At 43.5% G+C, this 15,435-nt stretch overlaps 1 protein-coding gene across 1 annotated transcript in view; it reads left to right on the forward strand.

The window, feature by feature from the left end:
- The window catches only part of si:dkey-16j16.4, a 101,301-nt gene that overhangs the window by 73,035 nt on the left and 12,831 nt on the right, over window positions 1–15,435 (forward strand). The window contains exon 4 of the mRNA XM_043687238.1: window positions 5,921–5,974. Within this exon, the coding sequence (XP_043543173.1) occupies window positions 5,921–5,974 (54 nt within the window). The remainder of the gene's footprint in view (window positions 1–5,920; window positions 5,975–15,435) is intronic.

Raw genomic sequence — 15,435 nt, forward strand, 5'->3', positions numbered from 1 at the left:
CATATACGTTTTCTAACTACAAAGAATATTGTTATCAATGTATTTTAACTTCCAGGGTATGCAAGTATGCTACAATATGAGCCTGCCTGACAATTATCATTTGGTTGTCATAATTCTTTCCATACTTGGGATTATCCAGCAAATGTTGTCCATTTGCGGCAACATATCTAATGTTGGTTATTTATTGGTTTTGCAAGCTTGGGCTGATTTGGGTATAGTCAGTACATTGCTTGTTGTACTAGCCAAAGAGATGCACTGTTTGATATGATCCACCAATCTTTGTGAGGTACAACCCACATACCTGGTATCACACTGGTCATGAAATGCTTGCACTACAATACTCTTTTTTGTCTCATGGTGGCATCCTGTTAGAGGTAAGCATCACTAGTGTTTTGCTACTGCATAGTTGCAATGTGATACAACAAACTTTACCTTTCATAAATTGAGGTACCCTTCCAGAATAACTGGGTTGACTGAACTGAGGTAGTTGCATTGTGTGCTTCAATTCATCAAAATAGATGTCACCCATTAGGTGGTTCATTTCTCAAGGCAATGTATTAACCAATCAGTGTCAACCTTCCTGGTTTAAAATTTAAACACAGTCTGGCAGTTAACTGCCAATCACTTTGAATGGGTGCATTCTCCATGGCAAGACTTTTACCAAGTCTACTTGCCAACCAATCAGCACTTCCCCTCATAACGTCAAAATGTTGGCTTTCCCAATAAATTGACATTCTTTGAAATTGCCCTGTGAGTGAGTATAAGATGGAAAGCTCTGACAAAATAGAATAATAGAGTTTTTACAGCATGCAAACGGGACTTTTGTCAGGAATACTCAAATGCCATTGTTTCTGAACACTTGATGAAGATGCCTCTGGATTATTTTCATTTCATAAATTTAAAGGTAATTGTTAAAAGAACTGTAGGTGAGGTGAGGATTATTTTTTAATGCATTGTGTTTTCATAATCTTGAATGCAATCTGCAATCTCCCCTGAATTTTTGAATCTACTCCCACTACACCACCCTGTCAGACAGAGTTAAACAAGGAAAAGAATTGCTGGTGAGAAAGATCAGGGGGATAACTGGCTAGCTCTTCCAAAGAGACATTAAGGAATGTTGAATCAAGTGATCTCTTCTTGCACTGTCCAATTCGGATTGCACACTAGCATGCTTCTGTTACTGAGATGAGCCATTCCTTGAGGGAGCTGCCCTCAACCATAGTCGCTCCCAGGTCGGGTGCACAGAACTGGGGCAATTCCCTGCTCCATAAGTTCACCGTTTAAAAATGGCAGCCTCTAATCCCCATTTTCCATCTGGAGATAGGCTGGATTGCAGTTTGGTCCACGCTACCTGGCAGGAACGAAAGTGTTGCTGGCTCAGAAGAGGTGGAAAAGCAAGCCTGCTTTCAGATTCTAATGCAGTATTTTAATTTTTGGACAGAAGAATAGAATGTAAACATTCCTGCCACCCTCTGCCAACTCCACACTCACCCAGCCGCATGCATGTCACCTGATGCCCTCTACCCATCCCCACAGACCCTTTTGCCCTATGCCAATTTAGTGCCATCGCATTCTAACTCAAATTTAACCACTATCTTTCATTTTCTGTACCAAATCATCTATTATCCACTGGCACAAAAAGGAAAAATTCTGTAGTGGAGAAATAACACACTCGTTCAAAAATGCATAGTTTGATAATTCCAAGGTTTTATGCACCTTCTACCAAACATTGTCTCTGTTAATAATCCCAAAGAGTACTTGACCCTTTCCCTACCTCCCAAAGAAAGGTTTCCTGGAACCAAATCCAAAGGGATATCTTGGCTGTCCAAAAAAGTCTAAAAAGCTCAGACCTGCTCTTAACATGTCGAATCTCTGGATTATATGGAAGACAAGTTTCCACTTCTGTGGGTATGATTTGGAGGTGCCGGTGTTGGACTGGGGTGGACAAAGTTTAAAAATCACACAACACCAGGTTATAGTCCAACAGATTTATTTGGAGGCACTAGCTTTTGGAGTGCTGCTCCTTCATCAGATGGACATCCACCTGATGAAGGAGCAGTGCTCCGAACACTAGTGCTTCCAAATAAACCTGTTGGACTATAACCTGGTGTTGTATGATTTTTAACTTTGTACACTTCTGGAGAGGCAGCTGGTGATTTAAAAGGCCAACTGGTTCCATAAAACATGTACAGAGTGGACATGTTAAGAGCAGGTCAACTCTATTCTCCTCCCCCTGAGATAGTGGAGGTGCTACGTTCAGGAGCAAGACTTACAAATTCAGGCCACTCACCAATGGTTATCGTAAAGATTTGTCCCCTCCCATCCCACCGCGACACTCACTGACACGCTGTTGAGGACTGCAAATAATCAATATCTCAAGTTATTCTTCAAGGGTACGTCAGGAACTGGGGGGCGGGGGCCTGCATCTGTCACCATCAAACCAGGAGCAGGAGTAAGTTATACCACTTGTTGAACATGCTCTGCCATTCAATAACGTTATGGCTGATTTGATTGTGACCGCTTTCCTTTCTGACCCGCCCACAACCATTGACTCTCTCATTGATCATAAATCTGTCCAAGTCTGACTTGAAGATACTCAATAACTCTACTTCCACGGATCTCTGGGGAAGAGAATTTCAAACACTAATGACCTTCGATTGTAGAAATTCTTGCTTCTCCCTATCTTAAATGGGAGACTTCTCATTTTTAAACTGTGGCTTCTCGTCCTAGATTTCCTTATGCGGGGGAAATGCAAGATCTCAGCATTTACATTGTCAAGACTTTTCAGAATCTTCTATTTTTCTAAGATGCATCTGAACTCCAATATGTTAAGGCCAAATGTTGTCATCCTTTCATCAAGTCAACCTCCATCATACAGTGAATTGGTAATAACATGGTGGGCTGAAGGGACTGTTCCAATGCTGACCGTTCTATACTGTTGTGAACCTAGTCTGAACTGTTTTGAATGCCTCCCTCAAGAACAGTGACCATATGATTTTGATAATCTCATCACGGGCAGTTTAAAGTGCTGGTTAGATATTCAAGCATGAAGAGGCAAAATAAAATACCACTTCTTTGAAAATAGTTGCATTTTGACTGTATTTTTATGAGTGGGGAGAGCATCCCTGGTGACTAGCAGCATTCCCCTTGCCATCTTCTATTCTCAGCGAGTTGAGGTTAAGATGAATAGCAGAATTTTGCAGATGCTGGAAAAGCATAAAATCGAATATACTGGAAAGATGCAAAGGTTTGGCAGCATCCTTGAATATAGAGAGAATTAATTGTTGATGTTTCATCAAGACTGCTAAATTAGGAATCTTTTGAATCCAAAATGTCAGGAATGCCATGGAGTCCAAACCTTCGGGTGGCATGGTGCTTAGTGGTTAGCGCTGCTGCCTCACAATGCCAGGGACTTGGGTTCGATTCCGCCTTTGGGTGACTGTGTAAAGTCCACACTGTGTCTCTGTGCGTTTCCTCTGGGTGCCCAGATTTTATCCCACAGTTCAACGATGTGCAGGCTAGGTGGATTGGCCATGCTAAATTGCCCATAGTGTCCAGAGATTAGCCATGGGAAATGTAGGGTTACAGGGATATGGTAGGGGGAATGGGTCTGGGTGGGATGCTCTTCAGAGGGTGGGTGTGGACTCGATGGGCCAAGTGGCCTGCTGCCAGACGTAGGGATTCTATGATTCTATTCTACGATCAATACTTGGAACTACAGGAGAAGTAAAATGATTAAGGGCACAACAGTAGGGGAAGTGGGCCATAAATATCTTGGCTTTTATTACAAGCACCAGTTATGTGGTGTTTTTTTTCTATAGTATTAATGGTCGGTGTGTGTCTGTACAGAGAGAAGATAGAATATGATTAACCTACTAATATTAGTAGGTGTAACCCTGCTCTTTGTTTCTCTCTCTCTTTCTCTCTCTCTCTCTCTCTCTCTCATTCCTATTCTGTTCCTGTACTCCATAAAACTGTCTTCTCCTTTAGGTCTCTGCCTCCAATTATCTATTTACCTTTCCTGGTTCTATCCAGCCTCCTATTTTTTCCATTCTGATTTAATTTTCTGGAATTTCACACCCTGAAAAGTGGAAAAACTCTGGGTTGAGATATTTGGGCGGCACGGTGGCACAGTGGTTAGCACTGCTGCCTCACAGCGCCAGAGACCTGGGTTCAATTCCTGCCTCGGGCGACTGACTGTGTGGAGTTTGCACGTTCTCCCCGTGTCTGCGTGGGTTTCCTCCGGTCGGTGTGGACTTGTTGGGCCGAAGGGCCTGTTTCCACACTGTAATCTAATCTAATCTAATCTAATCTAATTAAACAGGGGCTTCATCTGCTGTCTTAATGAATGTTCCAGGTCCTTTGGCCGTGTGGTACGCCTGGTATCCTGGTCAACATTCATCCAATCTGAAATATTACTAAAATAGATTATTTGGCTATTATCACATTGCTGCCTGTGGGAGGCTTGCTCTGTGCAAATTGGCTACTTTAGTTCCTTTAAAGACACTTCAAACACATTTCTTTATAAAGTATTTTGTAACCTCATGAAGTTGTGAAAGGTCCTATATAAGTGCAATTTATTTCCTTAAGTTTGTTCTTAATGTGCTATATGCAGCTATATCCACCATGTGACACAGAGTTATAGAACATAGAACAGTACAGCACAGAACAGGCCCTTCAGCCCACGATGTTGTGCCGACCACTGATCCTCATGTATGCACCCTCAAATTTCTGTGACCATATGCATGTCCAGCAGTCTCTTAAATGTCCCCAATGACCTCGCTTCCACAACTGCTGCTGGCAACGCATTCCATGCTCTCACAATTCTCTGTGTAAAGAACCCGCCTCTGACATCCCCTCTATACTTTCCTCCAACCAGTTTTAAAACTATATGACCCCTCGTGTTAGTCATTTCTGCCCTGGGAAATAGTCTCTGGCTATCGACTCTATCTATGCCTCTCATTATCTTGTACACCTCAATTAGGCCCACTCTCCTCCTCCTCCTCCTTTTCTCCAATGAAAAAAGTCCGAGCTCAGTCACCTCTCTTCAAAAGATAAGCCCTCCAGTCCAGGCAGCATCTGGTAAACTTCCTCTGAACCCTCTCCAAAGCATCCACATCTTTCCTATAATAGGGCAACCAGAACTGGACCGTTAAGTGCGGTCTAACCAAAGTTTTATAGAGCTGCAACAAGATCTCATGACTCTCAAACTCAATCCCCCTGTTAATGAAAGCCAAAACACCATATGCTTTCTTAACAACCCTGTCCACTTGGGTGGCCATTTTAAGGGATCTATGTACCTGCACACCAAGATCCCTCTGTTCCTCCACACTGCCAAGAATCCTATCCTTAATCCTGTACTCAGCTTTCAAATTCGACCTTCCAAAATGCATCACCTCGCATTTATCCAGGTTGAACCCCATCTGCCACCTCTCAGCCCATCTCTGCACCCTGTCAATGTCCCGCTGCAGCCTACAACAGCCCTCTATACTGCCAATGACACCTCCAACCTTTGTGTCATCTGCAAACTTGCTGACCCATCCTTCAATCCCCTCATCCAAGTCATTAATAAAAATTACAAACAGTAGAGGCCCAAGGACAGAGCCCTGTGGAACACTACTCACCACAGACTTCCAGGCAGAATATTTTCCTTCTACTACCACTCGCTGTCTTCTGTTGGCCAGCCAATTCTGTATCCAGACAGCTGAGTTCCCCTGTATCCCATTCCTCCTGACCTTCTGAATGACCCTACCATGGGGAACCTTATCAAATGCCTTGCTGATGTCCATCAGTATGATGTGTTATACTGTTAGGCACTTTGCCATTCTGTGCTGGCTTATGGTTTATGTATCTGAAACTAATCTAGGTAGATTTCTTTTTTAAAAGTTCAGTTTTTAATATCTAATTTTATTTTTCTTAGAAGATGTTACTGAAGAAAAGCTGTGAAGCTAAAACAAGAATTATTAAAATTCGAGTGAGTATATCAAGTCATGCTTCATCTGTACCAGCTCTTACTTTCCCTATTCTACACCTTTTGTACCTCACTCTAGGCATGACTTTAACTATGGACAAAGATTAGAGTGGTGCTGGAAAAGCACAGCAGGTCAGGCAGCATCCGAGGAGCAGGAACAATAGTTTCTGGTAAGAGCCCTTCATTATGGGTGTCATTATGGCGCACAAAAAACCCCATTTAAAGATTTTCAATACGACTCTCTGGGTCACTTTAATCCTTGAGCATTAATCAATATAACCCATCCAAATCAGACAAACTTGGATTATACTGCTGCAATTTAATTGACAGTTGGATTGAAGTTTGCATGATATTAAGGGGAACAGATAGAAAGAAATTCTATCTTCTGAATTGTGATTCTGGGACAAGCATCGACGATCTAAAAGTTGTAGCTGGACCTTTAGTCAAGAACACTTAGAGTCATATGTACAGCATCGAAACAGACTCTGCGGTCCAACCCGTCCATGCCGACCAGATATCCCAACCCAATCTAGTCCCACCTGCCAGCACCTGGCCCATATCCCTCCAAACCCTTCCTATTCATATACCCATCCAAATGCCTCTTAAATATTGCAATTGTACCAGCCTCCACCACTTCCTCTGACAGTTCATTCCATACACGAACCACCCTCTGTGTGAAAACGTTGCCCCTTAGGTCTCTTCTATATCTTTCCCCTCTCACCCTAAACCTATGCCCTCTAGTTCTGGACTCCCCGACCCCAGGGAAAAGACTTTGTCTATTTATTCTATCCATGTCCCTTGTGATTTTATAAACCTCTATAAGGTCACCCCTCAGCCTCTGACGCTCCTGGAAAAACAGCCCCAGCCTGTTCAGTCTCTCCCTGTAGCTCAAATCCCCCAACCCTGGCAACATTCTTGTAAATCTTTTCTGAACCCTTTCAAGTTTCACAACATCTTTCCGATAGGAAGGAGACCAGAATTGCGCGCAATATTCCAACAGTGGTCTAACCAATGTCCTGTACAGCCGCAACATGACCTCCCAACTCCTGTACTCAATACTCTGACCAACAAAGGAAAGCATACCAAATGCCGCCTTCACTATCCTATCTATCTGCGACTCCACTTTCAAGGTGCTATGAACCTGCACTCCAAGGTCACAAAGTTAGTAGAAGTTTGGAGCTTGCTTTTGCAAAGAGCACTTGATGTTAGATCAACTGCTAATCTTAAAATTGACATTGTTAGGTTTGTGTTAACGGAAAGTATTGTGTGATACCTAGCAAATGTGGAGTTAAGTCACAGATGAACCATGATCTTATGAAGAGGGATGGAACTGCATCAAGGAACTAAATGGTCTCTTCATGTTCCAGTGGTACTAGTGTGAGCAGTCTCATTGATAGGTGTCTTCTGCATTTTAAATAGACCTCCACCTGTCAGTGTGGACTGACTCCTGACTCCATTTTGTACAAAATGTAAAATAGTATTATGTGGGTACAAGGCAAAAGCTCTACTGCAGGAATAAATTACTGCAGGTGCTGGAATTGGAACGGAAAACAAAAAATGCTGAAGGTCACAGGAGGTCAAGCAGCATCCATGGAGAGAAAGTTAGCTAATGTTTTGAGTCTAGTTGACTCTTCATCACTTCAGCTCTAGATTAGAGTGGTGCTGAAAAACCGCAGCAGGTCAGGCAGTATCTGAGGAGCAGGAAAATCGACGTTTCGGGCAAAAGCCCTTCATAAGTCCTGATTTCCAGCAGCACTCTGATTTCCAGCATCTGCAGTCCTCACTTTTGTTCATCACTTCAGCTCTGATGAAGAGTCATCTAAACTTGAAACATTAGCTTGCTCTCTCTCTCCATGGATGCTGCCTGACCTGCTGTGATTTCCAGCATTGTTTTTTTTGCTTTCAGTCAAAAACTTTCCTGCCATGCATCTTGTTTAGTGAGGTACAGTCACATATGCTGTTAATGCATCAGGGTTGTGCTGTAGAAAGGTCTGAAAGGGTTAATAAGTGATTGAGTGAGTGCATTAGGCAGAGGGGAGCTGTGGCGGAGTAAAGAGGGAGCTTGGGCGCTGGGGCGCTTTTAATTACTCCTGGTGTTTTCTTTTCGTATTTTCTAATCAATTTGCTAAGAGATGTTATGACACACCCCTGCAGCAGGCAAGGCTTGGACCCAGGTCTCCTGGCTCAGAGGCAGGGACACTATCTACTCTGTTACTAATAACCTCTGTAGTCATGTATTCATGTCAGCTGTAATTAGTTGCAGTAAAACAATAAGTTCCAAATTCTTCATTCAACAAGGTTTTTCTAGCTGGACCAGAAAGGTGAATATCCTGAATCCATACGAGACCATTTTAGATTTGAAGGAACTCCTTCAGTTTGTTTTCTGGCTGCTTGTAATACAAGTTCAATGGCAAGGCACATCTGTGCGGGAATATGTAAATCGTCAATCTGCTCAAAGCGTATCTATCAGTAAGAGAGTGGAAAGGTTTAAGTATTTCTTGAGTTTAATTGTGCATTCATCTCTTGTTAAAGCTAATCGGCTATAAAGAAGTAGGTCAGGGACGGCTAATTGAGTGAACACAGGTTGTTTCCACCTTGGTTAGATATTGCGTTTCATAGCACACTAATCTGTACTCTCCTCACAATCAGTAAAACTGATGGATTTCTGCCCTGAATTAGTATTCTTGCAAATTGTCCAGATGTGTACAAGATGAAATGCTTTGACTAGTTATCTTTTTCCAGCAGTACCCAAATATTTAAGTGTTTGTGTTTTGAGCGATTAAAACGTGATCAGGCGACAGACTTGTAACTTAATTGTAGCAGATCAGAATGCAAAAGAAATGAAAAAGTAAGTAGGAATCAGAAGATGTAAACATGGCATAGGTTTTATTGGCCTCGCTAGCATTTACTCAGAAGTATATGTTACAATGCAATCCTGTCCTTTGATTTATTTTAAACATTGTTTTACCTTTGGAGAAGGAATGTAGTGTTTTTTTTATATGAATGCCCACAGCTTATAGCAATGCTATCATTTTGGATCTGAAACATGTTGTTGTTGATTTGTCCATTCATTTGATATTCAGCTGCGAAGGTGAGTAAATCCCGGTGGTCTGATCCTGCGTGATATCTTTCTCAGTCTTGCATAGAATCCCTACAGTGTGGAAGCAGGCCATTCATCCCATCAAGTCTACACCGACTTTCTCAAGAGTATCCCACCCAGATCCAAGCCCTAAACTCTGTCCATGCATTGCCCATGGCAAATCCAACCAACCCACACATCCCTGGACACTATGGGAAATTTAGCATGGCCAACCCGCCTAACCTGTACATCCTTACTAGGAGGAAACCAGAGCACCTGGAAGAAACTCCTGCAGATGCGGGGAGAATGTGCAAACTCCGCACAGACAGTGGCCAGAGGGTGGAATTGAACCTGATTCCCTGCTGCTGTGAGGGAGCAGCACTAACCACTGAGCCACCATGTCACACCGATATGGAGGCAAGGTTAACCTTCACAAGTTAATTTTGCAAATTACAAATCTCTTTTCCCTCTTCTCCCACTCTTCTGATGCCCTCGGAGATTCCGAATTGGAAACGGACTCTGTTGGAGTTTCCTCAGTTGTCCTCTGGTGCTTTCTAACCATGTTTACATGACAGGAGTGGGTCTTATATCTGAGCCTGATTTTGCCAACACCCAATGCTGATGTAACTCTACTTCCCCGCAGGAAATTGGAATCTGGACAGTGACTATAATTGCTGGTTGATGTAATTACCTTGGGAAAGATTCAGAGCAGAGCAATGCTTAAAGAAATTAAATTAGTAAGATAAGATTAAAGAACAGATCTGTTATTGTAGACAGTGCAAACTTGGAGATGAGCTCATAGAGTTTTCTACAGTAATGAAAAGACTGGATCCTACACTGATTTTTAACAGATTATTCCAGTGTGACAGTCTGGGCTGGTTCAGGAACATGCACTTGGACTAGGAACAGTCTGGAGATTGAGTCATTCTTCCTTCGCCTGGAGAGTAATGAGCTTCTGCATGACATTGTATGCTGAGGTGGTGGGTTTTGACTTACTGTAGGTTTCCCAGAGAGAGCTGGAGTAGTTCCTGACCTAGGCAGAGACTGGATCATGCAAAAGGTACAGGGATAACACATGGAAACAAGGGCCGAGGAGAGTGTAGTCCACAAAATCTCTTTTGAAGTTATTAGCCAGCTCTAGATGGGGTTTAATCCAGACAACTTGTTAGGTGCTGCATTTAGAGAGATCAAATGCAAGAAAACCTTTATAATAAAAGTCAGGAACATAAAGAGCATTGATATCCAGAGGGATCTGAATATCATGCAAGTCCACAGCCCCCTGAGAGTAGGAACTCAATTGGAAAAGGTGGGAATTAAATGGTATGGCATGCTTGCCTTCACCAGTTGGGTTGATAAGAATGCCCACAGCTCACTGCAAAGCTATCACTTTGGATCTGAAATAGTTTATAAAAGTATAAAAGTTGGCAAATCACATTGTCGCTGTTTAAAACCTTAGGCCACATTTGGAGTATTGTGTGCAGTTCTCGTCACTGAACTATAGGACGGATGTGGAGGCCATCGGAGAAGGTGCGAAAGAGGTTTGCTAGGACGTGACCTGGATTGGACTGTGTCAGTTTTAAGAGGTTGGACAAACTTGGGTCAGAGTCATAGAGATGTACAGCATGGAATCAGACCCTTCGGTCCAACCTGTCCATATCGACCAGATATCCCAACCCAATCTAATCCCACCTGCCAGCACCCGGCCCATATCCCAACAAACCCTTCCTATTCATATACCCATCCAAATGCTTCTTAAATGTTGCAATTGTACCAGCCTCAATCACTTTCTGTGGCATCTCATTCCATACCCCTACGACCCTCTGTGTGAAAAAGTTGCCCCTTAGGTCTCTTTTATATCTTTCCCCTTTCACCCTAAACCTATGCCCTCTAGTTCTGGGCTCCCTTTGCCTATTTATTCTATCCATGCCCCTCATAATTTTGTCAACCTCTATAACGTTACCCCCTCAGCCTCTGACACTCCAGGGAAAACATCCCCAGCCTGTACAGCCTCTCCCTATAGCTCAAATCCTCCAACCCTGGCAACATCCTTGTAAATCTTTTCTGAATCCTTCCAAGTTTCACAACATCTTTCCGATAGGAAGGAGACCCGAATTGCAGGGCGTTGGAGGCAAAGGGATGACCTGATGGAAGTGTATTAAAATTGAGAGGCTTGGATAGGGTGAATAGTTGGAGCCTTTTTCTTAGAGTTGCAATATTAAAAAGAAGGGGGCATAGATTTAAGACGAGAGGGTGAAAGTTTAAAGGATGTGTGCAATTTAAGTTTTTTACACAGAGGGTGGTGGATGCCTGGAACACATTACCAATGAAGGTGGTAGAAGCAGTTAGAATAACAGAGCTTCAAGATGCATTTAAGCAGACACATGACCAGGCAGAGAACATAGGGATACAGACCATGTGTTGGCAGATGGGATGAGTTTAGAATAGCATCATGGTTGATGAAGATGTGGGCCGAAGGGCCTGTACTGTTCGATGTTCTTTTTCCACTTCTGTAGTTTAGTATGGATGTGTCAAATGAGGGGGAGTCAGGGTAGAAAACATTTTTAACTTTGCACAGAGGTTGTTAACTGTATGCAATGGACTGCCAGTTAAGTAGGGAATGTGGCAACATTCAAGAGGGAAAAGAAGATTGTCAAACAGAGTGTAAATGATAAATGGGAGATAGCATATGGGAACGTTCAGGATTGGGCAGATAGAATGAACTGATTCTCCCTTTGCTTTGACGGATGAAAGTTCAGAAATAAAACCATTGTTCACTGTCTAGGTTGGTGCCATTTTATGTATTATAGAGTTGCACAGCACGAAAAGAGACTCTTGGTCCAACTTGTCTTTGCTGACCAAATATCCTAAATTAATCAAGTCCCATTTACCAACATCTCGCCTTTGTCCCTCTAAACCCTTTCTATTTGTATACCCATCCAGATGTCTTTTTAAATGTTGCAATTGTACCAGCGTCCACCACTTCCTCTGGCAGCTCATTCCTTATGTGCACCATGTGAAAATGTCACTCCTTAGGTTCCTTTTATAGCTTTCTCTTCTCACCTTAAACCAATGGCTTCTAGTTTTTGACTCCCCTGTCCTGGGAAAAAGACCTTGGCTATTCACCTTACCCAAGCCCCTCATGATTTATAAGGTCATCCCTCAACCTCCAACGCTCCAGGGATATTAGCCTCAACCTATTTGGTCTCTCCCCATAGCTTAAACCCTCTAATCCTGCCAAAATCTTTTCTGAACTCTTTCAAGTTTAACAATATCTTCCCTATAGCAGAAGACTAGAATTGAATGCAGTATTCCAAAACTGGCCCAAACAATGTCCTGTACAGCTGCAACATGTCCTCCCAATTCCTATACTCAATGCAGGAGTTGGGAGGTCATGTTGTAGCTGTACAGGACATGGTCATTACCAATAAAGGCAAATGTATCAAATTACTTCTTCGTTACTCTGTCTACCTGTGACACCACCTTCAACGAACTATGAACCTGCACCCCAACGTTTCATTGTTTGGCAACATTCCCTAGGATCCTACCATTAATTGTATAAGTCCTGCCCTGGTTTGCCTTAACGAAATGTAATGCCTTACATTTATCTAAATTAAACTCCATCTGCCACTCGTCAGCCCAATGGCCAATTTAATGGAGATCCCGTTGTATTTTGAGGTAACCACCTTCACTGTCCACTACATCACCAATCTGGTGTCATTTGCAAATCCAATAACCATGCTTCTGATATTCACAGTTAAACCAAATCTTGATTTACAAATCAGAGCCCAAGTGTTATGTTTGGTGCCACTGGAGAAGTGGAAGAGGGTACTGGTTTTGTGACATTGCCACTCACCCTGTCTGACTCCGCCCTCCTCAAATGTTGTGCTTGCTCGGCAACAGAGTCAATTCTATTTGGATCTTCTGTTTCTTGCACCGAGATTGACTTTCAGAATGTCTTTATATTGAGGTTAAGGAATTCCAGTGCTGAAGGTACTTGTGCTCTGTTGACTGTAAAATACTTCTTTAATTTGGTCTGTGGGAAGCCTCTATGTGATGTAAATGAACAACTTGGATCTGAATTGGTCTGAATCTGCTGTCAATATTCAGTGTTCGGGAGTCTGTCCTTCCAGTTGATGTTAATCTTGAGCAGCGAAGGTGGAATGCATCTGATTGTGTAACACCAACAGGCTGTCCACACCTCGTAACTGTAGAGAAGTGATGCGAGAATCACTGCCTGGCAGACTTTGACCTTTTGTTTTGTGACAAACTCCACGCACTTGCCAGAGTTTGTGGATGAGCCTGCCAAATTCTGAGCTTGCATTTGGCAACAGGCATCATCCAATGTGATGCTGTTGGAGCCGACACTCCCAAGATAGCAGAACAGCTAAACTGAGGGGTTATGGGGTGACAGGAGCCTGGTGAGTCAATCCTGGTCGAGGAAAGTCTGCCAGGTTAAGTGCCACTGGGGCATCGTGAGGCCTTTCCCAGGACCTAGGACCTTGGTGATGGACATACTGCTCACGAAAAGCTGCTGGCAAATCAGTGCTGGTCACTGCTGCTATTGCATCCATCCCAGATGAAAAAACCAGGCTAAAGTGGGTGATTGACTGTGGCAGGGGGAGGAGAGAATGTAAAAGGGGAGGGGAGCACATGTAGCAACAAGGGCAGGCATGTGGTACCCCCTTTCCCAATGCTGTGTCCCTCACTCAGGTACTGACTCTCTTTGAATGGGTTGGGTTGGTCTTTTGGGGCCAGTAAGAAACTTCCAAAAGGGTTTGTGTTGGGATTAAATCCTACAGTGGGTAAGAGCCTTCATTGGGCCAGCATGGGAAGGCTAACCTTTGGTGTAATTGAGGTGGAGGTGGGAAGGGGCAGAGTCTTCACACTCTCTACCTTCTCTCCTGCCCCATCACCAACTTATTGTAAAACCAAAATGTTTGAGTCTTGGGTCAACAAAGCAGCTGGGTGTTCCCAGATTATGTATAATCACCAAAAAACACATTCGCTCAGTGTCTGAGCAAATGGACTGCAATGGTTTCTACCAGTCCTATACATACCCAGGAGTGGGCTAAGAAGTGACGATGAAATACAGTGTGGGAAAGTGTGAGGTCATGCACTGTGGTAGGAAGAATAGAGGCATGAACTATTTTCTTAATAGGGAGAAAATTCAGAAATCTGGAGTGCAAAGGGATTTGGGAATCCTAGTCCAGGATTCTCTTAAGGTAAGCCTGCAGGTTGAGTTGGTAATTAGGAAGGCAAATACCATGTCATATGTCTTGGGAGGACCAGAATATAAAAGCATGATGTACTTATAAGGCTCTGGTCAGACCATATTTAGAGTTTTGTGACCAAATTTGGGCCACATATCACAGGTCCAGAGGAGGTTCACAAGAATGATCCCGGGAATGAAAAGCTTAACATATGAGGAATATTTGAGGACTGTAGGACTATACTCGATGGAGATTAGAAGGCTGAGGGGGGATCTGATTGAAACTTACAGAATATTGAACGGCCTGGACAGAGTGGGTGTTGGGAAGATGTTTCCATTGGCAGGAGAGATGAGGACTCAAGGGCACAGCTTTAGAGTAAAGGGGAGACCCTTTAGAATAGAGACAGAGAGAAACTTCTTTAGCCAGAAAGTGGTCGATCTGTGGAATTCATTGCCACAGAATGTTGTGGAGGCCAGGTCATTGAGATAGACAAATTCTTGGTTGCCAGAGGGATCAAAGGTTATGGAGGGAAAAAATGAGGACTGCGGATGCTGAAGGTCAGAGTTGAAGAGTGTGGTGCTGGAAAAGCACAGCCGGTCAGGCAGCATCATTGGAAGGTTGGATCTGAGATAAGATAGGGGAAGAGGAAATGAGGAAACTGGTGAAATCCACATTGATCCTGTCTGGTAGGAGTGTCCCATGACGGAAGATGGGTATTCTTCCTCCAGGCGGTGGGTGGCTAAGAGTTTGGCCATGGAGGAGGCCCATCTACCTATCGCATATGCAGCTGCCTCCCCACAATTCCCCCCACCCCCGCCTCTGCCTCCAGCCCCACACCCCTCCCATTTATCTCTTAGTCCCCCTGTGCCTCCCCTTCCTCCGACCTTATGGATGAAAGGCTTATGCTCGATCCTGCTGTCCTGCTCCTCAGATGCTGCCTGACCAGCTGTGCTATTCCAGCTCCGCACTCTTCAGATCAACGGTTATGGGGAGAAAGGTTTTTTAATCCCATTTTCCCACTTTCAGCCGTGATTGAATAGCAGATCATACTCAATGAGCAGAATGGTTTAATTTCTGCTCCTGTGGTCTTCTGATCCTTGTTTCTAAGAGGAGACGAGAGTTGGCTCGTACAATATCAAGCCAGCAGTTTAATACAGTAAGCAGGAATGACGAAA

This window comes from Chiloscyllium plagiosum, chromosome 3, assembly GCF_004010195.1.
Source record: "Chiloscyllium plagiosum isolate BGI_BamShark_2017 chromosome 3, ASM401019v2, whole genome shotgun sequence".
Taxonomy (NCBI): domain Eukaryota; kingdom Metazoa; phylum Chordata; class Chondrichthyes; order Orectolobiformes; family Hemiscylliidae; genus Chiloscyllium; species Chiloscyllium plagiosum.